This window comes from Syngnathus scovelli, chromosome 16 (assembly GCF_024217435.2).
Source record: "Syngnathus scovelli strain Florida chromosome 16, RoL_Ssco_1.2, whole genome shotgun sequence".
Lineage (NCBI taxonomy): Eukaryota > Metazoa > Chordata > Actinopteri > Syngnathiformes > Syngnathidae > Syngnathus > Syngnathus scovelli.
Genome location: NC_090862.1, coordinates 5,072,781 through 5,097,437, shown reverse-complemented (window position 1 = coordinate 5,097,437; position 24,657 = coordinate 5,072,781). Strand labels below are relative to the sequence as shown.

Genomic DNA, 24,657 nt, shown 5'->3' with positions numbered 1-24,657 from the left:
GAGGTGGGGTTAGCGGTAGAGGTGGGGTTAGAGGTGGGGTTAGAGGTAGGGTTAGGGTTAGAGGTGGGGTTAGAGGTGGGGTTAGAGGTGGGGTTAGAGGTAGGGTTAGGGTTAGAGGTAGGGTTAGAGGTGGGGTTAGGGGTGGGGTTAGCGGTAGAGGTGGGGTTAGAGGTGGGGTTAGAGGTAGGGTTAGGGGTAGGGTTAGAGGTGGGGTTAGGGGTAGGTTTAGGGTTAGGGTTAGAGGTGGGGTTAGAGGTGGGGTTAGAGGTGGGGTTAGCGGTAGAGGTGGGGTTAGAGGTGGGGTTAGAGGTAGGGTTAGGGGTAGGGTTAGAGGTGGGGTTAGGGGTAGGGTTAGGGTTAGAGGTGGGGTTAGAGGTAGGGTTAGGGGTGGGGTTAGAGGTAGGGTTAGAGGTGGGGTTAGAGGTGGGGTTAGAGGTGGGGTTAGAGGTGGGGTTAGAGGTAGGGTTAGGGTTAGAGGTGGGGTTAGAGGTAGGGTTAGGGGTGGGGTTAGAGGTAGGGTTAGGGTTAGAGGTGGGGTTAGAGGTGGGGTTAGAGGTGGGGTTAGAGGTGGGGTTAGAGGTAGGGTTAGGGTTAGAGGTAGGGTTAGAGGTGGGGTTAGGGGTGGGGTTAGCGGTAGAGGTGGGGTTAGAGGTGGGGTTAGAGGTAGGGTTAGGGGTAGGGTTAGGGGTAGGGTTAGAGGTGGGGTTAGGGGTAGGGTGGGGTTAGGGGTAGGGTTAGGGTTAGGGTTAGAGGTGGGGTTAGAGGTGGGGTTAGAGGTAGGGTTAGGGGTGGGGTTAGAGGTAGGGTTAGAGGTGGGGTTAGAGGTAGGGTTAGAGGTGGGGTTAGGGTTAGAGGTGGGGTTAGAGGTAGGGTTAGGGGTAGGGTTAGGGGTAGGGTTAGAGGTGGGGTTAGGGGTAGAGGTAGGGTTAGAGGTAGAGGTAGAGGTAGGGTTAGGGTTAGAGGTGGGGTTAGAGGTGGGGTTAGAGGTGGGGTTAGCGGTAGAGGTGGGGTTAGAGGTGGGGTTAGAGGTAGGGTTAGGGGTAGGGTTAGGGGTAGGGTTAGGGTTAGGGTTAGAGGTGGGGTTAGAGGTAGGGTTAGGGGTGGGGTTAGAGGTAGGGTTAGAGGTGGGGTTAGAGGTGGGGTTAGAGGTGGGGTTAGAGGTAGGGTTAGGGTTAGAGGTGGGGTTAGAGGTGGGGTTAGAGGTAGGGTTAGGGTTAGAGGTAGGGTTAGAGGTGGGGTTAGGGGTGGGGTTAGCGGTAGAGGTGGGGTTAGAGGTGGGGTTAGGGGTAGGGTTAGGGGTAGGGTTAGAGGTGGGGTTAGGGGTAGGGTTAGGGTTAGGGTTAGAGGTGGGGTTAGAGGTAGGGTTAGGGGTGGGGTTAGAGGTAGGGTTAGAGGTGGGGTTAGAGGTAGGGTTAGAGGTGGGGTTAGAGGTGGGGTTAGGGTTTTTTGAATCTCGTGAAAAAATACATACATGGTAGTTTACCGTGTATGGTAGTTTAACTTTTTGTGAAAAAAAAAAAAAAAACTACCATATGGTAGTTTAACTACCGTTTTTTTTTTTTTTTTTTTTTTTTTTTTTTAAAAAAAAAACAAACTACCATATGGTAGTTTAACTACCGTTTTTTTTTTTTTTTTTTTTTTTTTTAAAAAAAAAAAAAAAAAAAAAACTACCATATGGTAGTTTTTAAAAAAAAAAAACTACCATATGGTAGTTTAACTACCATACATGGTAGTTTAACTACCGTTTTTTTTTTAAAAACAAAAAAAAACTACCATATGGTAGTTTTTTTTTTTAAAAAAAAAAAAAAAAACTACCATATGGTAGTTTTTTTTTTAAAAAAAAAAAAAAACTACCATACATGGTAGTTTAACTACCGTTTTTTTAAAAAAAAAAAAAAAAAAAAAAAAAAAAAAAAAAAAAAAAAAACTACCACATGGTAGTTTAACTACCGTTTTTTTAAAAAAAAAAAAAAAAACTACCATATGGTACCATACCATACATGGTAGTTTAACTACCGTGTTTTTTTTTTTTTTTTTTTTTTTTTTTTTTTTTTTTTAAAAACCCTACCTCTAACCCTACCTCTAACCCCACCTCTAACCCTACCTCTAACCCCACCTCTAACCCCACCTCTAACCCTACCTCTAACCCTAACCCTACCTCTAACCCTAACCCCACCTCTAACCCTACCTCTAACCCTACCTCTAACCCCGCCTCTAACCCCACCTCTAACCCTACCTCTAACCCCACCTCTAACCCTAACCCTACCTCTAACCCTAACCCCACCTCTAACCCCACCTCTAACCCTACCTCTAACCCCACCTCTAACCCTAACCCTACCTCTAACCCTAACCCCACCTCTAACCCCACCTCTAACCCTACCTCTAACCCCACCTCTAACCCTAACCCTACCTCTAACCCTAACCCCACCTCTAACCCCACCTCTAACCCTACCTCTAACCCCACCTCTAACCCTAACCCTACCTCTAACCCTAACCCCACCTCTAACCCCACCTCTAACCCTACCTCTAACCCTAACCCCACCTCTAACCCCACCTCTAACCCTACCTCTAACCCCACCTCTAACCCTAACCCTACCTCTAACCCTAACCCCACCTCTAACCCCACCTCTAACCCTACCTCTAACCCCACCTCTAACCCTAACCCTACCTCTAACCCTAACCCCACCTCTAACCCCACCCCTAACCCTACCTCTAACCCCACCTCTAACCCTAACCCTACCTCTAACCCCACCTCTAACCCCACCCCTAACCCTACCTCTAACCCCACCTCTAACCCCACCTCTAACCCTACCTCTAACCCTACCTCTAACCCCACCTCTAACCCCAACCCTACCTCTAACCCTAACCCCACCTCTAACCCTACCTCTAACCCTACCTCTAACCCCACCTCTAACCCCACCTCTAACCCTAACCCTACCTCTAACCCTAACCCCACCTCTAACCCTACCTCTAACCCTACCTCTAACCCCACCTCTAACCCCACCTCTAACCCTAACCCTACCTCTAACCCTACCTCTAACCCCACCTCTAACCCCAACCCTACCTCTAACCCTAACCCCACCTCTAACCCTACCTCTAACCCTACCTCTAACCCCACCTCTAACCCCACCTCTAACCCTAACCCTACCTCTAACCCCACCTCTAACCCTACCTCTAACCCCACCTCTAACCCTAACCCTACCTCTAACCCCACCTCTAACCCTACCTCTAACCCCACCTCTAACCCCAACCCTACCTCTAACCCTAACCCCACCTCTAACCCCACCTCTAACCCCAACCCTACCTCTAACCCCACCTCTAACCCCAACCCTACCTCTAACCCTAACCCTACCTCTAACCCTAACCCCACCTCTAACCCCACCTCTAACCCTAACCCTACCTCTAACCCCACCTCTAACCCTACCTCTAACCCTACCTCTAACCCCACCTCTAACCCCACCTCTAACCCCACCTCTAACCCCAACCCTACCTCTAACCTCTAACCCCACCTCTAACCCCACCTCTAACCCCACCTCTAACCCTACCTCTAACCCCACCTATAACCCTAACCCTACCTCTAACCCTAACCCCACCTCTAACCCCACCTCTAACCCTAACCCTACCTCTAACCCCACCTCTAACCCTACCTCTAACCCTACCTCTAACCCCACCTCTAACCCCACCTCTAACCCCAACCCTACCTCTAACCCTAACCCCACCTCTAACCCTACCTCTAACCCTAACCCTACCTCTAACCCCACCTCTAACCCCACCTCTAACCCCAACCCTACCTCTAACCCTAACCCTACCTCTAACCCCACCTCTAACCCCACCTCTAACCCTAACCCTACCTCTAACCCTAACCCCACCTCTAACCCTACCTCTAACCCTACCTCTAACCCCACCTCTAACCCTACCTCTAACCCCACCTCTAACCCCAACCCTACCTCTAACCCTAACCCCACCTCTAACCCTACCTCTAACCCCACCTCTAACCCCACCTCTAACCCCACCTCTAACCCTACCTCTAACCCCACCTCTAACCCTAACCCTACCTCTAACCCCACCTCTAACCCTACCTCTAACCCCACCTCTAACCCCAACCCTACCTCTAACCCTAACCCCACCTCTAACCCCACCTCTAACCCTACCTCTAACCCCACCTCTAACCCCAACCCTACCTCTAACCCTAACCCCACCTCTAACCCCACCTCTAACCCTACCTCTAACCCCACCTCTAACCCCACCTCTAACCCTAACCCTACCTCTAACCCTAACCCCACCTCTAACCCCACCTCTAACCCTACCTCTAACCCCAACCCTACCTCTAACCCTAACCCTACCTCTAACCCTAACCCTACCTCTAACCCCACCTCTAACCCCAACCCTACCTCTAACCCTAACCCTACCTCTAACCCTAACCCTAACCCTAACCCTACCTCTAACCCTACCTCTAACCCTAACCCCACCTCTAACCCCACCTCTAACCCTAACCCCACCTCTAACCCTACCTCTAACCCCACCTCTAACCCCACCTCTAACCCCACCTCTAACCCTACCTCTAACCCCACCTCTAACCCTAACCCTACCTCTAACCCCACCTCTAACCCTACCTCTAACCCTACCTCTAACCCCAACCCTACCTCTAACCCTAACCCCACCTCTAACCCTACCTCTAACCCCACCTCTAACCCTAACCCCACCTCTAACCCCACCTCTAACCCTAACCCTACCTCTAACTCCAACCCTAACCCTACCTCTAACCCTAACCCTACCTCTAACCCTAACCCTACCTCTAACCCTACCTCTAACCCCACCTCTAACCCTAACCCTAACCCTACCTCTAACCCTAACCTTTACCCTACCCCTAACCCTACCTCTACCCCTAACCCCACCTCTACCCCCACTTCTAACCCTAACCCTACCTCTAACCCTACGCCTAACCCCTAACCCTAATTTTTTGGGTCCCACTGAGATTCGAACCTGGGTCGCTGGGGTGAAAGCCCAGAGCACTAACCACTACCCTATGGAAGCCTTGCTCTCAGTGCATGCGACATGTATGGTTTTATGGTTACACGAGCAACTGTGTTGCAAATTTTCTATGATAAAAGTTTTTGGGTCTCACTGAGATTCGAACCTGGGTCGCTGGGGTGAAAGCCCAGAGCACTAACCACTAACCTATGGAAGCCTTGCTCTCGTTTATTCTTTTTTTTATTAAAACCTTGTGTAGTGTACCTATTGAAGGTGTACCTACACATTGTCATATAAAGCATGATTAAGCTGATTTTTATGTTTTAATTGGCGAATAAAGAAACAAGGAATAAAACACCGGACAAGTTTTAACATAAATGTTTATTAAAAATAATAAGAAAAATAATAAGATTAAAAGCAAATTTCAAACCAGCAATCTAATGTGAAATTGCAGTAGATATATTGGATAGCAATATTTAGGCGTATATAGGTATACACGTTATTTAAAAACGATACAAGTGTTTACCAGCTCAGTGGCCGAAGAGGAGAGTGTCCGCCCTGAGATTGGGAGGTTGTGGGTTCATACCCCGGCCGAGTCATACCAGTGACTATAACAATGGTACCCATTTCTTCCCTGCTTGGCACTCAGTGTAAGGGGTTGAAATGGGGCCCCCCCCTGCTGCTCACCATCATTGGGACTTTTGGCACTCAGTAAACGAATCGTTCACTCACGAGCCAACACTGCCACACAGAGGGGGATATGCGCTGCCTGAGCATTACTTAGCCTTTCAATGCAGTTTGCCTTCTTTCACGCCAAGGAATTTTAACTGCACCATTTCAGACAACACTTCTTTGAGTTCTTCTTTAGCCGGAAGTAGAATTTCTACCTTGTACAACCAAACGTGAACTCACCCTTGTTTTGGTAAAATGTCCATGGAATTCGATAATTTGTCACTTTGGTTAAGAATGCATATAATTATTTTTTTAAACTTTAAACTTGTGAGCTTTGAGAAATTTTGATGCTTGTACTGCATCTTTACAGAGACGATCTATTTGTGACGAATCATTTCGCGCGAAACTCAGTTGGGAAATAAGGCGGAAGACCGAGGACGAGTTGAAAATGAGTAAAAAGGACAACACTGACAGTAAGTTATCGATCATTATCAGGCGTAATTTTAATTTGTAGCCGAGTTAAGTTGCCGCTAATGCTAAGTTTTAGTCAAATCGTCTAACATTAGCTTCGCGTGCTAGCTACGAAATTAACAGTATGGATCAAGTCGTACATCATTGCAGTGCTTACTGTCCATTTACAATTTAAGGAGCAAAATATAGGACATGCATAAGACCATTTTCATCTTCACAGGCGCCGGGGTCATCCTTGCCTACCTGAATGCCAAGAACCGTCCTTACAGTGCCCAGGATGTCTTCTGTAACCTACAAAGCCAACACGGATTGGGCAGAACGGTTAGGTTTTGAGTGGGTGGTTTAGGGGTCAAAGCAAAACATTGTGGTTTTCTTTTTTCTTGTCACCAGGCAGTGGTCAAATCCATGGAGCTACTGGCTCTGGAGGGCAAGATAAAAGAGAAGACTTATGGCAAACAGAAGATTTATTTTGCTGATCAGGTAAGTTGCACATTGATTGGATCTTCGTATTGCATGTTGATCATTCTCCTCCTCCTTAAAGGCTCAGTTTAAAGATGTGAATGATGCAGACTTGAAGGCCATGGACGTTCGCATTGCCAGCCTCAATGAGGAGATGCAGGCCCTCAGCCAGAGCTGCGGACAGCTGAATGCAGGTACAGTAGCTCCATGTTCTCCAACGAGAAAACACTCCAAATTTGAGCATTATAGTTGCCCCAAAAAACAAGATGGGAATTAACATCTTGCATTGTCTTTTTTCAAATTATTCTAATGCATTTAGCATCCAAAACATGGACTTAACAGATTAGTAATTTGTAGCTTAAAATGGGTTTTGTACTGTTTTGTGTGGTTGCAGAGCTGAAGGAGCTCAACAACAGTCTGACCAGAGAGGAAATGGTATCAGAGATCGCCAGGCTGAGAGATGAGTGTTCAGAATGTCACAAGCGTCTGGACAAGATAAAGTCGGCCAACAATCATGTCACGCCAGAGGAGAAAGACAAGGTTTGGAATATGAAATTTGCCACTAAAGTCGAATAAAATGTTGGCATTTGAGCAAGATAGCATAAAAATGTACTAATTTTGTACTAGCATACATTCACTTTTATCCAAACTATTTTATCTTCAGGTTTTGAAAGAACACAATGTTTACGTGAAAGAGTGGCGAAAGAGGAAGAGACTGGTAATGACTTTTAAGTCTTCGTAAAAATTGTTTTCCTCGCGGAGGCTAATGTATAACTCCATGTTTGTTTGATTCTACTCAGACTTCGGATATTATGGACACCATCCTGGAGGGATATCCCAAGAGCAAGAAAGAGTTCCTGGTGAATGAAATAAAGATTTTAGAGTTAATTGAAACTTTTTTAAACATCTGTGACATTTTCATTTCAGGAGGAAGTTGGCGTGGAGACTGATGAAGACTACAAGGTGGTCCTGCCGACTATTTGAAGATAATTTTTTTGTATTTAAATGTACCTAACCTTTATTAAGAATGTCTATATGTTGCAGTTTGTACATTTTTTTTATTTTTAGTTCATTTTGTGTGCTCGTGTTTATTTCCTGTACAGTATTTACTGACAACTTATTAAATGTTCAGCGCGCATTATTTAGTCAAAGCAAAAAAAAAATAAAAATAAAGCTTTGCTGTATCTTGTCTCACTGAATGCTGACAACTCACTAGACGACTTCAGACACTTTTATTCCACCAGAAAAGACAGTCAGGTAAGGAATTATTCTGGCCACGACAGAGTAGCAGCGCATTAGAAAACAAGTCAACATTGAACGCGTATAATCAGTAAGAAACATCAAGGGAACAATGTTGTGATTTGCCTAAAATAAATAAGGGGAGGGGATGTTCAATACCAACTAACAGAACAAAATACTGGACTACAGGTGCGTTTGGATTTGGATTTGACAGAATGACCAAGAGTAATCCGACCCCTGAGGCACACAGTTGGTTAAAACAGATCTAGAGGCAAAATATTGAAGTCTGTACTCACATTGATTTGTGGCACAACACAAGCTAATCAAGAGCTGAAGTCTTTGTTTGGGGACGTCATGAGGCATTATATTAAATGCTTTTGATAAAAGAAGGCTGCAATGCAGCTTGTACACACAATCCTTGGCTATTCTGAGATAGAAATTAAGCACACAAAAAGTATTTGAAATTTTCGATAAAAGTACAAACTCACTCAGTCATAAGACAATTAGAGCTTCCCTTTATGTATTTACAAATCACCGGCTAGCTTTCTGTACAAAAGACAGTCTAGCCCCTTACACACTGGCAACCAAACGCCTTTTTACTTGCTCGGTTACCTGATTGTGAGGGACCGATGCAGGATGAAGTCGGCCCGGGAATTAGCCGGCTTGTGAGGTAGTATTAAGAGGCATCACGGGCACACCGTCGCTAGTTTGTAAGAAGATTGTGTCTTACGTACTACTGTCAAAAGCCGCCACAATGACGTCACCACGCATTTAATTATCTTAATGCGGGAAGCTACCCTGGAGTGTCCTGCTTCGGTGAGTAACATCTGATCTGAGCAGAACAGGCCAATAGAGGCAAGCTTTACCATCACCCCTATGATATGCACTTTGTAAGGCTCGGTCGGGTAGGATTGTAGTGCTTGTAGTTTGACACGTCACATATCATGGGAAATCTCTTGCCCTGGAAATTGGTTTGAATTGTCCTGGACGGAGGCTGCTTTTGGTGCCGATCTAGCTAAGTCATCACTGTTGATTTAACACTCACTGGCCATTTTAGGCACATCAGAACAATTTAGTGACATCTCTACAAATTCTGGCAAAGACTCTCTTTCGTGAGCCCTGAGAGACAAAATCCACACACACTGAAACACATTGCTCTTGATAACATTCCGAGGCCCGTGTCTTGACATTGCCTGTTGTCGGCTTTTAAGAACACCACTGTTTTGTCTAGCGTCACGTTATCACAAATGTAAACCGGCTCAAATCGTCAAGATGAGACATACATCAAGTGTGTCCCCGCAGCTAACATATACACAATCGTGTACCGTCACAGCCCGCATCAGTAGAGCTGCCCGTTGACCTGCCGCAACACGCTGACGACAAATTCCTTCAGCATCTACGAAAAAAAGAAAATGCATCAATTTTGAGCGGACCCGAGGGGGCGCCTGCGGTGGACGTACCAGCGGCTTGCAGTGCTCCTCGATCCAATTAATCACGCTGGCCGACAGCTCCTGGAAGCTGTTGACCGACACGGAGCTGCTGAAGGTGTAGAAGAGCGAGTCCATGATGCTCTGGAAGATGTTGAACTTGATCTGGTCCGACACCTGGTCCGCGCCTTGCTGTGGATGGTTCTGGTATGCCTTCACAATCTGCTCATAGTTTCTAAGAGGAAATGTAGAACAATGCCTACCATAGCTGCCAAACTGCCAGTATTGCTGGAGGCTGTATCACCATTGGGAAACAAATAAAAACTTTCTTTCATCATGAGACGGCTTATTTCTCCCCATCAGACAAAGATTGGGTAGAAAATACCTCAATTCATAACTGGTAATATTTTTGATAGGCTGATTTCATTTGTTTTTGTCGTTGCGCTGTTTATCCAATAGACGGCGCTCTTGAGCCAATCAATTAAAAAGCATCTGAACTTGGACGCCCTCATTTGTAGTTTAATAACAGCCTCCACCCTCGCCGACCCACCAACTCACGTTTTCATAATCTTCAGCGCCGTCACTTCTTTCCTTAGACGGGAAACTTCCTCCTCCTGCTTCTTTTTCTCTTTGTGAAGAAACTTGATATATTCGATGGCTGCACAACAGAAAAGCTTGCGTAGTTTTAAGATATCTTTTTTTTTGTACAACTGCAAGGGAGCTTGGCCTCAACATGCAACCGGCCGGCGTTCTCAGCAAGGAATGCATTCTAAACGAGACAATGACGTGCGAGTACAGAAACAAGTTTTGTCACTCCGGTTCCCAAAACAATGTTTGCGATTAGGTTTGTGGTGTCTTACTCTTCTGCAAGATGGTGGCCTTGCTGATCTTCTGAGCTCCCACCGCAAATTCAGACTGCAGGCATGTTGGCACAACCGACTGCAGATCATCATAGCCTTTCTGGAGAGGGAGATTAAGCGCTGTAAGATCTCACGACGGGCAAATTCAGTGTTAGTCTAAGGATATCACAGTGTCACCTTGATGGCGTCACGCCGCTTCTGCTCGGCCTGCGTGTGCGCTTGCCTCCGCCGATCTTTGCAGGAAGTCTTGTATAATGTCTCGTGCCTGCAGTCGCTATCCTCGTCATCTGATGTCATATTAAAAAGAGTAATTGTACACTATACTTGGATAATAAAACATTTTGACATGACCTAGGAACATTATTGCTCCCTCGAGGCCCGCCGCACACCGAGCCACATGGCCGAGCCCGGCTGAACTGTTGTAGCTCAGCAGTTTTTCATTACAATTTTGCAGACTATTTTTTGGGTTACTGCCCAGTTCTGTTGCTCTCGGTTGTGTCGCCTGATGTGCGACGACACCATGAGCAGGAGGAACACCTGTGTTTGGAACCGAGGAGGCACTTGTTGAGCTGATGCTGTTGGCCCTCGACACCAGGTTCCCCGTCCTGGACGCGTCAGCAAAGAGAACTGCAACAAAGCACAGTGTTCAATTTTTCCAATCAATATCAGCGCGTCTTCGTGAGGCCGAGACCTGGAGCACGACAAACTCACTGGGGTCAAAGACGCCATCGGCGAACGCCACATCTGAGTGCTGAACCGTCACCAGGCAACAGAAGACATCGAGAAAGAAAGGAGGTACAAAAGTTAGATGCGGTAAAAGTGCTGGCCTAGATGAGGACAAAGACACTCAAAGGACCCACTGAGCACTAGCTTGATTACTTCTATTCACAGAAGCACAAGACCACAATCACTGCTGTGTTTGCCGTTTAAATCAGGACACCGCCACACAATAAGTACTCCGCATGTGCTCCTCAGGGGAGACAAATTTAGAAAATACTCTCAGCAAATCCAAAAAAATGGGGGAATATTTTTAATTAAGAGTTGTAATTCAGTTGAGATGGCAATGCAATTACAAAAAAGACAAATATTCATCCTTTATTTTGAATATAGGAAACATTATTATTTTAATGGCGGTACCTACATGTGCCCTAGGATTGGCTGTATTTGGCAAACCGAAAACGCAATTGCTACACACACAATTATGAAAACAAAAACATTTCAATCTAACAATATATCTTCATGACAATTTCCCCAATTATGAACCATACAAATGATTGCGACGGTTAAAAATGCATAGGATAAACAAATGAAGGTATATTATATTTTACTTTCATTACTATCCATTTTTGATTGACAGCGAAAGTCATGTTAAAACTCTGTTTGACATCAAGAAGACAGCTATATATATTTTTTTGTATTTTATGTTTTTATATTAAACTACGGCATTAAAGCGGTTGACCGAGTAGTTTATGAGAAAAGCATATTTTAACATTTCACACGAGATTCAACAGTCCCAAAACTTGCGGACCAAATGAAAACTCAAAACTTACTTCACAGACTTGTTAAAGTATAAAAGACAAAAAAAAGCAATGGTTCTATCCTTAGATTAAATTAAATGAGAACACAAACTACCCAAACGCGTTGTTTATTACAGGCTCGAGACAAAAAAAGGCTCACAAGTACATTCCCTTTACAAGCAAGACAACAAAGCCCGACTACATGACAGCCAGCGCGGCCGAGAGTGAACCGACACACGACGGTTTACTTGTGGCTGATGTCACAAAAGACTTGTAACAAGACAAAAAAAGATGATGTTTTTTACGAACACACGGCTTGACTTTACCTTGGCGTGGTCCTCGGGCGACGTCGTCGGATCCGCCATTTTGGAAGTCCTTGATAGCGTTGGTGCGTTCGCGGTCCTTGTGTGAAACTTCGAATGCCTCCAAAGCCAAAACGACTTCCTCCGCTATCAAAACAAAGTACATGTTCGACTGGAAAAGTAAGAGCGTACTGTTATTAAATGTTCGTTACACATTCGCAAAAACAGAATGTTGAACGCTTGTATTTATGTTGCTTTTTTTTACCCCCAAGCATCCACAAAGGTCACAGGTTGAGCTGCAGTAGCCAATTTGAGCCACAGAGTGTCGCTGTTGTTCTCTTTAATGACTGGACTGGCCTTCAAGCAAGCTGGCCTCCCTTGAAGGGTAAAGATCAAACCTCAGGGTGGCTTCAAATGAAAAGTAGCCAGTATATGTGACATCATTTCATCTCTAACCTCAAACACCTGCATCCACCCTACAGTCCCAACCACTAGTATCACACTAAGTGTGCTCCACCCTGCGTTCTTGATGTTGTTGCCTTGTAGACAGGAAGTTACCCTTCTGCTTTTCTGTTTGTGCGGTTTCTGACTTTTTGTCTGAGTGTGTAGCCTTCCGCTCAGACACGGCACTCAGAGCTTTTGTCGTTCTTCCATCCTTAAGCATCTCACGATGCAGCCCCTCTCTCCACAAGGCCTCATCTAGGCCTACGAGCTCTTTTGGAGTGAGCGCGGCCCGCTCTGGTATGCGCTGATTTCTCAGGAAAAGGTGTTTGTGTACGGCTTTCCTTCTGGATTACGTGTGGAGATTAGTGATGGGGAATGCTGGGGGGTCGGAGCAGGACCAGCCGACCGACAGCCAGTCCAGGAGCCCGGTGTCCATCATGAGTGAGCCCGGCGCCCCGACGCTGCCCAAGAAGCAGCCGGCTACCCCCAAGCTGCCCATGCCCGCTGAGAAGGAGCTGGAGGAGCGCTTCAATGTGGTGCTGGTGAGTGAAGAACACTTTACAATTACAATGTTTACAATAAGCAAAGTGACAGAAAAGGTATAAATACACGTGTAAGACTTTGGTGTAAAGAACTTTGTATTGCATTGTATAAAAAAAAAGAGCCTATGACCTGGTCAGTACACATTTACTTACTGTCAAAATATATGTAAGATGAAGGGAAAAAAAATAATACCAAGAAATTAATAATACAGATGTGTCAAAGTATGTTTGAGTGTGGAAACTGGGTACAAGAACGTAGTACAGGCTACTAATTTCAGTGGGAGATTCCTCTTCATGGTAATTTGCATTTTGTGACTTCATAAAGCTATTTTTTTACATCATTAGAGATCAAAATTGCATGTAGGGCAAAAGTAAATGGTTCATAAGTCATAAGACCACAAACCCCGGATTACCCACAACATGTGAGAGATCAAAACATAGCAGCAGAAAATGAAAACATTCTAAATAATAAAACTCAATTTGTGGAACTATTTAGTTGAGCGAGTGTACAGAAAGGGGAAGTGAGGCAATAAACCGCCGCCACAGACCGGAAAGCAGCACGTTTCAACATGCTGCACTCGGGATGTTTTTTGTTGTTGTTATATTTTCCATTATTTCATATCTAGTTAAGTTTTAATCTTGAGACTTTTGAGTTGTTAATGTTAAAAAATAACTATTGTTGCTAGTGACAATTAGCAGATACAGCAATTCCAAGTATATTTGGTGTCTTGACATAGATGTTGAAATCTTTGACATAATTTCTTTTTTTTTTTTTCCCATTTGATAAATGCACCCACTCAAGAGTGTGACCTCACTTCCTGTCTCAGCCAAACAATTCAGGGGCAAGTGCAAAGAAGAGAAGGTTCATGTTTAGCAAACCAAGCACATTTTCTTTGCATCCAAAATTTGGCATCTTTCTAAATGGGTCAATTTTTTTTACGTCGAGGGGGCATTTCGTTCGTTTAACTGCCAAACCGCAACGAGGAGCCGCCAACGTTGCATTTCCTGTGAGGCCTTCACTCACCAGTTTCTAAAGTACGCTGCTATGAACAAAACCGAAGTTGGGAGTGACTCAAATCAAAGCATGCATTGACTTTTGTTCACTAAAATTGCTGGTAAATAGAATTTCACAATGACAAAATGGCCGCTCCCTTAAATCAATAAAATTGGCTGCTTCATATTCATATTCCACAAATGCAATATTAATCAGTGTGTGATTTTTATTTATGGGGATCAGAAAACATTTCTGATATGACCAAATAAAAGAATTAAAGATACAAATGATGTTACTGTTTTTCAGAGTTACATGAACCTGCCACCCGATAAACTGGAGCTGTTGAGGCAGTATGACAATGAAAAGAAATGGGAGCTTGTCTGTGACCAGGTACAAACTGTGATTTTTGTTTTATTTTACATTTTGTCATTTTAAATTAAATTGTATTTTATGTAAATTGTATTTTATGAAATTTTATTTTTATTTTTTAATATTAATTTTATAATTTAAATCTTAGCTTTTTCAAATGTTTCATGTATTTTTATTTTCAAGAAGTTAATGTGACAAAACGAAACATCCTTAAGTTAACACCCTCACACAACATGCTCGTGTGGTTAAAGCCTCAAAGGGGTTGGCATGGCAACAGTGTCGGATGACAGCGCGCACACAGACTATATTACGTGTAAGCTTGTGCGCACCAACCTGAATGTTAGTGTCACATCACTTTCTCTGTTCTCTCAGGAGCGCTTCCGGGTGAAAAGCTCTCCATCCACGTATCCGGCCAGGATCAAGAGCTTCTACCCGGACCAAGTGGTAGTGGGTCGCCGGGTCAGTTCAATTGATCATTCTGCATCTCTGTTGTAGTGAACAGTCAGAGCCAAGCTTTTAATTGGTTGATATTAGCTTATTTAAAATAACAAAAATTGGCACTTTTTTTTTTTTTTTACAAGTTTTTCCTATTTTTTTTCAGTTGGGTGCTACACTACAATATTATACAATATATGGTTATGTTGTCAATGATGCCAATGACTTACATGTTCTGTTGGTGGCTGTTCATCAGAAAAAAAGAATCCAAGAAGCCACCAAGGTCCTCAAGGATTTGGAAATATCCCTGCGCACAAACCACATTGGGTGAGCAATTTTAATTCTCACCAAAAAAAAAAGTGCTGTTTGGAATGTAAAACTTGTGCCTGCCTCTTAGTTTATTTTGATGTTTGATTAAACGAAACAAGATAACCTTGTGTCTTGTAGTTGGGCTCAAGAGTTCCTCAATGAGCAGAATAAAGGTCTGGACGTGTTGGTGGAGTATTTGTCTCTCGCCCAGAGTGACGCCCCGTGAGTAGCGCAGCAGTAGTAGCTTGAAAAGCTTCCCAATATTCCCCGCCGTCCACCGAGTCACTTTTAATACTCCATTTCTCCTGCAGCATTGACGTGGAGATCAGCGAGAACGGCAGCAACCTAAGCGACGGATCCAAGCCAGTTAACGGGAGATCCATTGAGGACATGACCAAGACCGGCACCGGTGGCGGCTTACATTCGCACGGGATGACCCGGGCGGCACGAGCGCTCACAGTGAGGTGAGATTGTCTTGACAAAGTCTTCTGCATTGGCAGTCCACCGTGAAGTGACGCTCATGTTGCCATCGTGAACAGAATCAGCTCCACTCTGGGCAACAAAATGCATAAGAAGTGTCCTTCTCCAAGTAGCAGAGATGACGTGCACGTGTGTATCATGTGCTTGAGGGCCATCATGAACTACCAGGTACCATGATAAACCAAAGAGGAAACAAATAAGACTTGCCGCCATTGCAGTCATGTTTTTTCCTTCCTGTTTTAGTCGGGTTTCCATTTGGTGATGAGCCACCCGCGTTGCGTCAATGAGATCACGCTCAGTCTGAACAGCAGAAATCACAGGTGTGTGTGTGTGTTCATAAGTTGTGTGTTTTACCCGTGACATTATCATCATCATCACACGGGTCTTCTGTGACAGGACCAAGGCCTTGGTACTGGAGCTGCTGGCTGCCGTCTGTCTGGTCAGAGGAGGACATGACATCATCCTGTCGGCCTTTGACAACTTCAGAGAGGTTCCACACTAATAATAATATTATTGATAAGGATGATTAGTAGACATTAGACAACGTCATCCACTCATGTACAATTCGCTACACTTCAATCACACTCACGTATCTTGTGCGCCCCCTTGTGGACAAGAAATATAATGCACATTAAATATTGTTGACCATCTATTTTTTTTTGTCTGCCTCAGGTGAGAAAAGAGAGGTACCGCTTTGAGAAGCTAATGGAGTATTTTATCAACGAAGACTGCAACATTGACTTCATGGTGGGTCCTACTTATTTTGCGTCCCCATGCAGAATTGTAGAATCATTTGGCAATGGTTGTTACAAATGGAATCAATTTGCAGGTGGCCTGCATGCAGTTCATCAACATTGTGGTCCATTCCGTGGAGAACATGAACTTCCGCGTGCACTTGCAGTACGAATTCACCAACTTGGGATTGGACAAGTATCTGGAAGTGAGATGATTGCGGTGGTGTACCTAATGAAGTGTCCTGTGAAGAGAGTTCATACCGTATTGTTTGTGCATTTCAGAGTCTGCGGGACACGGAGAGCGAGAAGCTTCAAGTGCAAATCCAGGCTTACCTGGATAACGTGCTGGATGTCGGCGCTCTGTTGGAGGACGCCGAGAACCGAGGAGGTGTTCTGGAGCACATGGACGAACTGGAGCACCAAAACGTTGAGGTGGACCACAAAGATCGCATGAGTACAGCGCAGGTCGTGGATGTGTACTCAGATGTTCCTTATACTGTGCTTTCCAGCTCAACTCTCAGCTCCAAGAGATCGAGTCTCAGACCGCGGAGAAGATTTCCGAGCTGGAGACTCAACTCATGCAGGCCACCAAAGAGACAGAGTTGCTCAAGGTATGATGTTTTACTCAACTGCAGAAGGTATCAGGCGTTTGTGTGATGATACTGCAGCTGTTGACATGTGCGACCATGCTGATGAGTCTTCTTTTCCATCCCAGGAAAGCCTGAGAGAGTCGTGTTCTCAGGTGAGCACCTTGCAGCAGAGGGAACGAGAGAAGGAGCTGGACAGGGAGCGGGAGAAGGAGAGGGAGCGTATGAGCGTGGTGGCTACATCTGAGCTGGACCTGAAGATCCAGGAGCTGCAGGAGAAGGGTTTGATCTGCTTGACCAGGACCGCCTCGGGATGTTTGGACATCAAGGTTATGCCCGTCACGGAGACCGAGTGCGACTCGGCACCAAAAAGCAAAGTCGACGTGGCTTGCTCCGCCTCATTTATAATCGATTCCTCGGCACCTCCTTCTCCACCAAAACCACCTTCTCCTGGAGGAGAGCCACCTGCCACCAAAGGTGGGGAGCTACCAACGCCTCCTCCGCCTCCTCCACTTGCCAGTGGAGGGCCACCACCACCACCACCTCCCCCCCCCCCACCACCTCCAGTTACTTCTGGAGGTGGGCCACCACCTCCACCACCTCCACAGCAAGCTGCTGGTGGAGGTGGGCCGCCACCTCCGCCCCCACCGCCACCTCCATTTGCTGCCGGAGGTGGGCCACCACCTCCACCGCCTCCTCCACCTGCTGCCGGAGAAGGGCAGCCCCCTCCGCCGCCTCCACCTGGTGTTTCTCCGCCAGGAGCACCCGGTATTGTGAAACTTGTGGTGAAAGGATTAAGATCCAAAACCACGGTAACACGGTCTTCATTGTGTCTCCTCAGGGTTGAAGAGCAAGAAGCCCATCCAGACTAAGTTTAGGATGCCGTTGTTGAACTGGCAGCCTCTAAAACCGAATCAGGTCACAGGAACTGTGTTTCATGAGCTGAATGATGAGAAAGTCTTGGAGGTAAGATGGACAGAAAACAGTCTGGAGACAAAAGCCCAAGTTTCATCATCCTTCTACGTCTCTCCAGGAGCTGAACATGGAAATGTTTGAAGAACAGTTCAAGACCAAGGCACAGGATAACGCGACAGACCTGACTAAGGGGAAAAAGAAGTTAATGCAGAAGACTGTCACCAAGACATCTTTGATTGACGCCAACAAGGCCAAGAATTTGGCCATCACGCTGCGCAAAGCGGGGATGAGTCCTATGGAGATCTGCACCGCTATCGAGACGTACGGACCGCCTAACTGACCTTCATAATTTTTGTGGAATTAATAAAAACTTGTCCCCTTCACAGGTACGATCAGCAATCCTTGTCCATTGACTTTCTGGAACTACTGGAGCACTTCATACCCTCGGACTTTGAGATAAAACTGCTGAACAACTACGAGAATGATGGACGGCCCCTTGAGGAACTGACGGATGAAGACCGCTTCATTTTGAACTTTGGGAAGATCCCTCGCCTGAGCCAACGGATTAACACGCTCACCTTCATGGGAAACTTCCCCGACAGCATCAAGAGGCTGCAGCCGGTGAGTTCAGCCCACCCTCAAAAGTGTCGGACCAACGATTTGACTATTTGTTCTCACCACAGCAAATCAACTCCGTCATCGCAGCGTCCATGTCCATCAAGTCTTCAGCCAAACTAAAGAAGATCTTAGAGGTCAGTCCAACTTGGTCATGAAGCTCCAGACAGATCCTAACTTTTTTTCTTTTAGATCGTTTTAGCATTTGGCAACTACATGAACAGCAGCAAGCGAGGAGCAGCTTATGGCTTTAGACTTCAGAGTCTGGACCTTGTAAGTAGCTTCCGTCGAAATGGAGACCAGTAGGAGAAGGTTTTAAAGGAACCACTTGTTTGTTTCAGTTGCTGGAAACAAAGTCCACAGACCGCACACAGACGCTGCTCCACTTCATTGCCAACATTGTCAATGAGAAGTATCCAGAATTGGCTAACTTCCACACAGAGCTCCACTTTGTGGACAAGGCAGGCCTCGGTATTGTCCACGCTTCTGTCTTTGATGTAAGATGGACCCAAAATTAAAAGCTCCTCTTTTTTTGCCCAGTGTCCTTGGATAGCATCCTCCAGGACATCCGCTCCCTGGAGCGAGGGATGGAAATGACCAAGAGGGAGTTCCTGGTCCAGGATGACAGCCCGGTCTTGAAGGAGTTCATCAAGAGCAATAGCGAGCAGTTGGAGTCTCTGATGAAAGACAGCAAGACTGCTCAGGTTAGCCTCGATTGTCATAAGTGAGCTTGCGCGTCACCTAATCTGACCTCCACTTCTCCATTGTGCAGGAGGCTTATTGCTCTGCTGTGGAGTATTTTGGGGAGAACCCCAAAACTACTCAGCCAGCCATGTTCTTCCCGCTCTTTGCACGCTTCATCAAAGGGTACAAGGTGAGGATGTCGGCTGAGGGTGGAAACGTGTGGCGCTGAGGATTCTTTTTTTGGGTTTGCAGAAAGCCGACCAAGATAATCAGCTGAAGAAGAAAATGGAGCTCGAGATGAGCCAAGAGAAAGATAGTCCGACAAAGCCTACAGGCCTAAAGGTAAATCCAAATAAATATAACAAGCCACTAGAGGGTGCTATAGCTGCACAAATCAGAAAGAACCTGGCGTTTTAAAAAACATTTTCTGTGACTTAAAATCCTATTAGGGTCCTTCCATGCCCAAGATGGACTTCATTGCTGAGCTGAAGCGGAAGCAGGTGCAACCTCAGGTGCGCGAGGGCAAGGATGGTGCTTTGGAGGACATCATCACAGGTAACGTGACAAATTGACATGTGTGAGAAGGGTTTGCGTGGTCTTACCCATCGCCCATATTGTTTGTTGTTCATCTTCAGATCTGAGGAACACGCCATTCCGCCGCACGGATGGTCGCCGGGCAGCTCAGCGCTCGGACACCTAAAATAAAGAAGGACCTCAAGGCTGAAAGTGGATTGATACACAAGATGTCAACTCGAACTCTCTTGCTAGTAAAACATGATTGTTGACATTTTAGCAGGAAGTTGTTGACATTTTAGCAGGAAGTTGCTATGTATATAAATACAGGATGTGTTATAATCAAAAATGTGTTGAAAAAGAAATCACCGTACATTTTCAGATGTATGCTTAACGTTGCTCTTTATAAAATAAAAGAAACTTTTTTTTAATTTCAAAAGCCCATTCACTTGTTTTTTTATTTATTTGTAATTTGAGCGAAAATTATTAAAATTTAGACATTTTTTTCCACATAGTGTACAAATGATTTTTTGGGGGTCATGCTGTACAAGTCTATTTGTAAAAAAAAAGGTAGTTTGCGCCGTTGTGGGCCGTAGATCTTTCCCCACTCCAAATTGTTTGGCAGAATTATGTTTTGTTCAGTTGCATGCTTCGGTCTACAAAGAGACAAAAATAAACAATCAGTAAACTATACAAGAGGAGCTGCACTTTATTGGACACACAACCACAGCAAATTATGTACAAAACATTTTGTCACACACATTTCCTCACATAATATCACCCACACTGATAAATTAAGTCCAGCATCATTAGTCTTTTTTTTTTTTAAATAAATTGAATCTAAATTTTCTTATATATATATGTATATATTTATAATAGATCTATGATGTTACTTTTTGTTCTTTATGTCACACTAACTACAAATTCAGGGCCGCGTTGCGGTGACGCAATCCCGACAGACGTCACGACCTAACATGCCTGCCTGTCTTACACAAAACCAAAAGCATATCTCAACTTCAACACCTTTTATTTTTTTAATTCTTTTTATATTTTTGGAGAAAACATTCATTATAGACATCGTCTTAGTTTATATATTTTTTTTATCATCTTAACTGCATCGTGCGATTGCTTGAGACGATACATGCGTTTGTGGTGTTTTAATGCCTCTGATCCTGTCATTAGACTACTAATAATGTTAATAAATTAATACATTTTGCTTTTTGGACATAATAACTCCTTGGACTGGCTAGGAACGACTGACTCTATGTACACCATTTTTGTTTTTTTTCTACTTCGTGATGCTGTTGGAACATCCACACATTCATGTAAAAATACAGTACATGTACTATACAGTACATCCTATATAGCACATAGGTTCAATGTATTGATATTTGAAAAAGAGAGATACAAGTTGAAATACTTCATTGTTGATCCATCATGGTGCTTCTGTTTTCCCGACTTTTTTTTTTCCTAGCTTAACAGTGTTGCAGTTTAATGCAACGTTAAAGTCAAGTGACCTTTTACGGACTTGGTACTTAACGCCATAAAGTCGCACCTTCAACAGCACCAAAAGATGCAAAGACAGGATGGGGTGATTTTTAAAGATATATAAATAAAAAATTTAAAAAGACAAATACAGAAAATAAAAAAAAACTTTTTTTTTTTCAAAAAATAATATTTTGGGTCACTAATTCCTTAATACATACATTACAGAACATGTGTCCATTCAGGAAATCCTAGAAAAAAAGGAGCTATGTATATTACACAGCCTATACAGATATGTATTTGAAATAATTGTCTTAATAAAAATGTCCCGCGCATGTAAATAAATAATCTCAAGGTGGAATGCGAAAAGGAAAAAATCTGTACAAAATGATCACACTGTTAATTTATAAAAACTGAAGCAGTCGTGACATTTTACAGTAGATCCTCATTTATCGTCTAAGTCTATATATATACTGTATATATAAATATGTATATCATTATATCACACGTTTTCCTTTTTCACAGCTATACTATCATATACTGACATCTCACACAAACACATGTATATGTACATATACACATGTATATATAGTTATATATGGGTCATCAAGTTTATACTTGATGCCCACTCCAAAGTAGTGTAGAAAGAAGATTGGGGGGGGGGGGGGGGGGGGGGGGGTGTCTGTCTAACGTGTCGAGCCTTCAGGTTTAGCTTCTAATGTCACTGCTGCGTTTCTTAATTCCTACTTTTTAATCTGCAAAATTTGAGAAAATGTGCTAAGTGTGCTCTTCTGTCATGGTGATGATGTCAAACATGAGGGACGGTTTCACGGTGCATTCACTGGGCCTCGTTTTCTGGTACGTACTATAATTTGCATATACAGTGCAGAATTTTCTGCACTTGTCAATAAGTAATATTTATTTTATTATTGGTTTTATGTCCATATTACTGACATAAATACACGTGTCATTTATTTACTATTTTCATGCAGTTGCTGTGATTTCAATGACTGGTTCAAGGAGGGTGGGGAGGGGGGGGGGGTGCTCTCGAAAGCGTCTGTGCAAGCCCACAAAGTGTGCAGATGGAAACCAAGCAAGGCACGAGCAGGATATTTGAGCTAATCGTACAAACACACAGCGTGTTGAGTTAAGACGTCATGTTGTGCTTTGTCATTAAAATGTAATTAAGAGGCGATTGCGCTCGCTCGTTTAAAGTCTTGATGTGCATATTTGTCCTTTAACAAATGTTGGGTGTAAAAGTCTGCACGATAAGCTGCTTATGAGGCTGCTTCGCAGAGGGACTGATGCTACATTTGAACTGGTGCTGTTTTTTTTTTTTTTTTTAAAGGGATTACACCTGTTGTGCTGACTTGGCCCTTTTCGACGCATTAATAATGTGAAGTGTGCATGTTGTCTTTGGGGGAGCTTGGTGGTGTTGCGATGCCAATGATTGTCTTAATAGGAATGTAAAATAACATTTTTAGACAGACGTCTGTAAATATATACTGTATTATAGTTATTCTCAGTAGTTGTCGCTTCATTTTAAGATGTGCTGCTGCCTAACATCAACTTAATTTAAAAAAAAGCTTTTCTATGGGAGGTGAGGGGGAGGCTCTCAAGTTCTTCCCTAGCAAATTCATCTGAGCATGCCTTTGTGAATAGGGGAAACAAACTGACATTTAGCACCATCCGCAATGTCTTGCTAAAATGAACCATTAAGATTCACACGGTAGAATCCAATTTTTCAGTTTTTTCTTTTTCAGATGTCTGTTCCAATACTTTTTTGTAAACAGCACCACTTTGGCTTGAGTTAAAACGCCAAATAGCTTAACTATGACAAATTAGCTTACACACAAACACACATGCATGTCAAGAAATTTGAATATGGTAGAAAAGGGAGTTTTACTTTTTCGAATCGGACTATTGAAAAAAAAAAGTTTCCACCATATCCCGATTTATTGAGATGCACTTGTTTATGGAGTTGACTCACGTGGTGACGATTATTGCAGCTTTCCGTTTTTCAAACAGCTTATATGTACCAAACGGGATCAGCAGGAAGGTCAAATTTTGTGCGTTGGATGGAGAATTCCCTCAGGGGGCCTCCAGAATCACATGAGACTGGTCCAAACGGAACACTTTGACACTTGCTTAGCGTCCATTTTTGCAGCCGCTGAGGCCCTCCAAACTAGCTTTGGACGAGGTGGGCGATGTGAGCGACGTGGGCGAGCAGGGCGACAGGACGGGCGAGGAGGATGAGGACAGGGTGGCGGTGGGCGTCTGCGACGAGGAGGAGGCGGGCGAGGGCGAGCGGCTGTTGGGCGAGGGCAGGGAGGCCGCGGAGGCCAACGCCCGTTGCTGCTGCTGCTGTTCGCGGAGGAGGCGGTGCTGGCGCAGGGCGGAGGACAGCAGCAGGGCCTCGGCGCTCAGGCCGGCGGCCGACAGGCTGGCCAGCAGCGCCTTGGCCTGGCCGGGCGACGCCCTCAGCATGGGGCCCTCCGCCCTCCTGCGGCGGATCGCCGACTCAACGGTCGCGGCTCCCTTCAGGTCAAAGGACACGTGATGAGGGGAGCGGGATTGATGAAGACGTCGGGGAGGGCGATGGACAAAGTCCGACAAAGTGGAAGTTGCCTGCGCACACATGCTCACAAGGCGTTCACTGCCGGAGAGGGAAGAGGGGCGGTTATCGTGCGTTGACGAGGCGGGTGGGGTGCGCCGCCGCGAGGAAGACGGGTGAGGAAGAGGGAGGGGAACAGAACAAACAAAGGACACATTATTTCAGACGGACACCAGCCATGTGCGATGGACGGTCCTGGCGCCATCGACACATGAGGACCAACATCGATTTTATTTTGACTTTTAATGACGAGGACGCATTAAAATGTTCAAAATAATCTCACTCGGCACAATGTAATGAATGTATGAGCCACTAGATGGCAATGTTTGAAAACATCCCTTTGGTTAAAAGATAGTAGTAGTGAGGCAGTAAAGGTACCAAGACCAAGACTTAGGATAAGTATGCACGAGGGCTTTGAAGGGAAGGAAATGGAAGTTACTGAAGCATGTCAAGTAAAGCCACAAGGATTTTTTTTTTTGTGCTGTTATGCAGGAAAAAAGAAATCACTCATCGACATTACAAAAAACTTCGGTGCCCTCAGATTGAGATGGGATTGGTAGAAATCCCAGTAGCGCTTCTTCATTCTCTGATTATCCGGGATGATGATGATGATGATGTTAAGACGAGTGAGCTCTCTCTCTCTCTCGCTCTCTCGATCCTCGCTATTTCCTCTCCTTTATGTTCCGAGCTTCCGCCTGCCGCAATTTACACCCGCCAGCCTCGCCGTGAGCCAAGCGGATTCCCGTACTTGTCTCATGAAAGTCAAATTAATCTCATTATTTCAGCATGACGCCGACTCACAGCTTGCTGTTTTTCTTTTTGTCTCTATTTGAAAAGCCTCCCTGAAAAGAAAGCGAGTGGACACTTTAAGCTAATTGTGGACCTAAACGCCCAAAACCACGTGGTGTCAGCTAAAGATTACTAGCTCATAAAGTGTAATTGGTGAGGAATTTTAATATTTACTATGAGTTGCACAGCTTGAGATTTCATTTTAAAGGGGAACAAAACCCAGGATGGCA

The 24,657-nt window shown here is 44.7% G+C and overlaps 4 protein-coding genes across 9 annotated transcripts in view; 2 read left to right on the top strand and 2 right to left on the bottom strand.

The window, feature by feature from the left end:
• The first annotated feature begins 5,687 nt into the window (after positions 1–5,687).
• psmc3ip (PSMC3 interacting protein) lies at positions 5,688–7,616 on the top strand. 2 transcript variants are annotated; one of them, XM_049745338.2, is made up of 9 exons: positions 5,688–5,893; positions 6,014–6,116; positions 6,335–6,435; positions 6,505–6,594; positions 6,656–6,767; positions 6,968–7,113; positions 7,238–7,291; positions 7,374–7,433; positions 7,501–7,616. In XM_049745338.2, the coding sequence occupies exons 2-9, from the start codon at positions 6,092–6,094 to the stop codon at positions 7,555–7,557; spliced, it is 645 nt and encodes a 214-aa protein (XP_049601295.1). In that variant the 5' UTR covers positions 5,688–5,893; positions 6,014–6,091; the 3' UTR covers positions 7,558–7,616. The 2 variants fall into 2 exon arrangements, with proteins under 2 accessions (XP_049601295.1, XP_049601296.1); XM_049745339.2 differs by having other exon boundaries at positions 5,688–6,116.
• Positions 7,617–7,786: 170 nt separating this feature from the next.
• mlx (MAX dimerization protein MLX) lies at positions 7,787–12,144 on the bottom strand. The gene is made up of 8 exons (XM_049745337.2): positions 11,943–12,144; positions 10,811–10,850; positions 10,637–10,726; positions 10,277–10,386; positions 10,100–10,199; positions 9,798–9,897; positions 9,273–9,474; positions 7,787–9,208 (listed from the first exon to the last, which is right to left on the bottom strand). The coding sequence occupies exons 1-8, from the start codon at positions 11,979–11,981 to the stop codon at positions 9,152–9,154; spliced, it is 738 nt and encodes a 245-aa protein (XP_049601294.1). The 5' UTR covers positions 11,982–12,144; the 3' UTR covers positions 7,787–9,151.
• A 48-nt stretch (positions 12,145–12,192) lies between these two features.
• On the top strand, positions 12,193–19,978 carry fmnl1a (formin-like 1a). The gene is made up of 26 exons (XM_049745329.2): positions 12,193–12,303; positions 12,729–12,904; positions 14,205–14,288; positions 14,640–14,726; positions 14,959–15,029; positions 15,150–15,233; positions 15,323–15,475; positions 15,551–15,659; positions 15,735–15,811; positions 15,888–15,981; positions 16,164–16,238; positions 16,321–16,431; positions 16,508–16,657; positions 16,735–16,836; positions 16,941–17,580; positions 17,654–17,778; positions 17,846–18,048; positions 18,114–18,348; positions 18,411–18,479; positions 18,535–18,615; positions 18,684–18,813; positions 18,883–19,046; positions 19,115–19,216; positions 19,279–19,368; positions 19,476–19,581; positions 19,662–19,978. Exons 2-26 carry the CDS (start codon positions 12,731–12,733, stop codon positions 19,724–19,726), a joined length of 3,381 nt encoding a protein of 1,126 aa, XP_049601286.2. The 5' UTR covers positions 12,193–12,303; positions 12,729–12,730; the 3' UTR covers positions 19,727–19,978.
• A 245-nt stretch (positions 19,979–20,223) lies between these two features.
• Positions 20,224–24,657, bottom strand: part of srcin1a (SRC kinase signaling inhibitor 1a) — a 51,601-nt gene continuing 47,167 nt past the window's right edge. For 4 of the 5 annotated variants that reach the window (XM_049745311.2, XM_049745312.2, XM_049745313.2 and 1 more), the window contains one exon: positions 20,224–23,562. In XM_049745311.2, coding sequence (XP_049601268.1) covers positions 23,173–23,562 — 390 coding nt within the window. In that variant the 3' untranslated portion in view covers positions 20,224–23,172. Of the gene's footprint in view, positions 23,681–24,657 lie in introns of all 5 variants that reach the window. The other variant, XM_049745314.2, reaches the window with a different exon arrangement.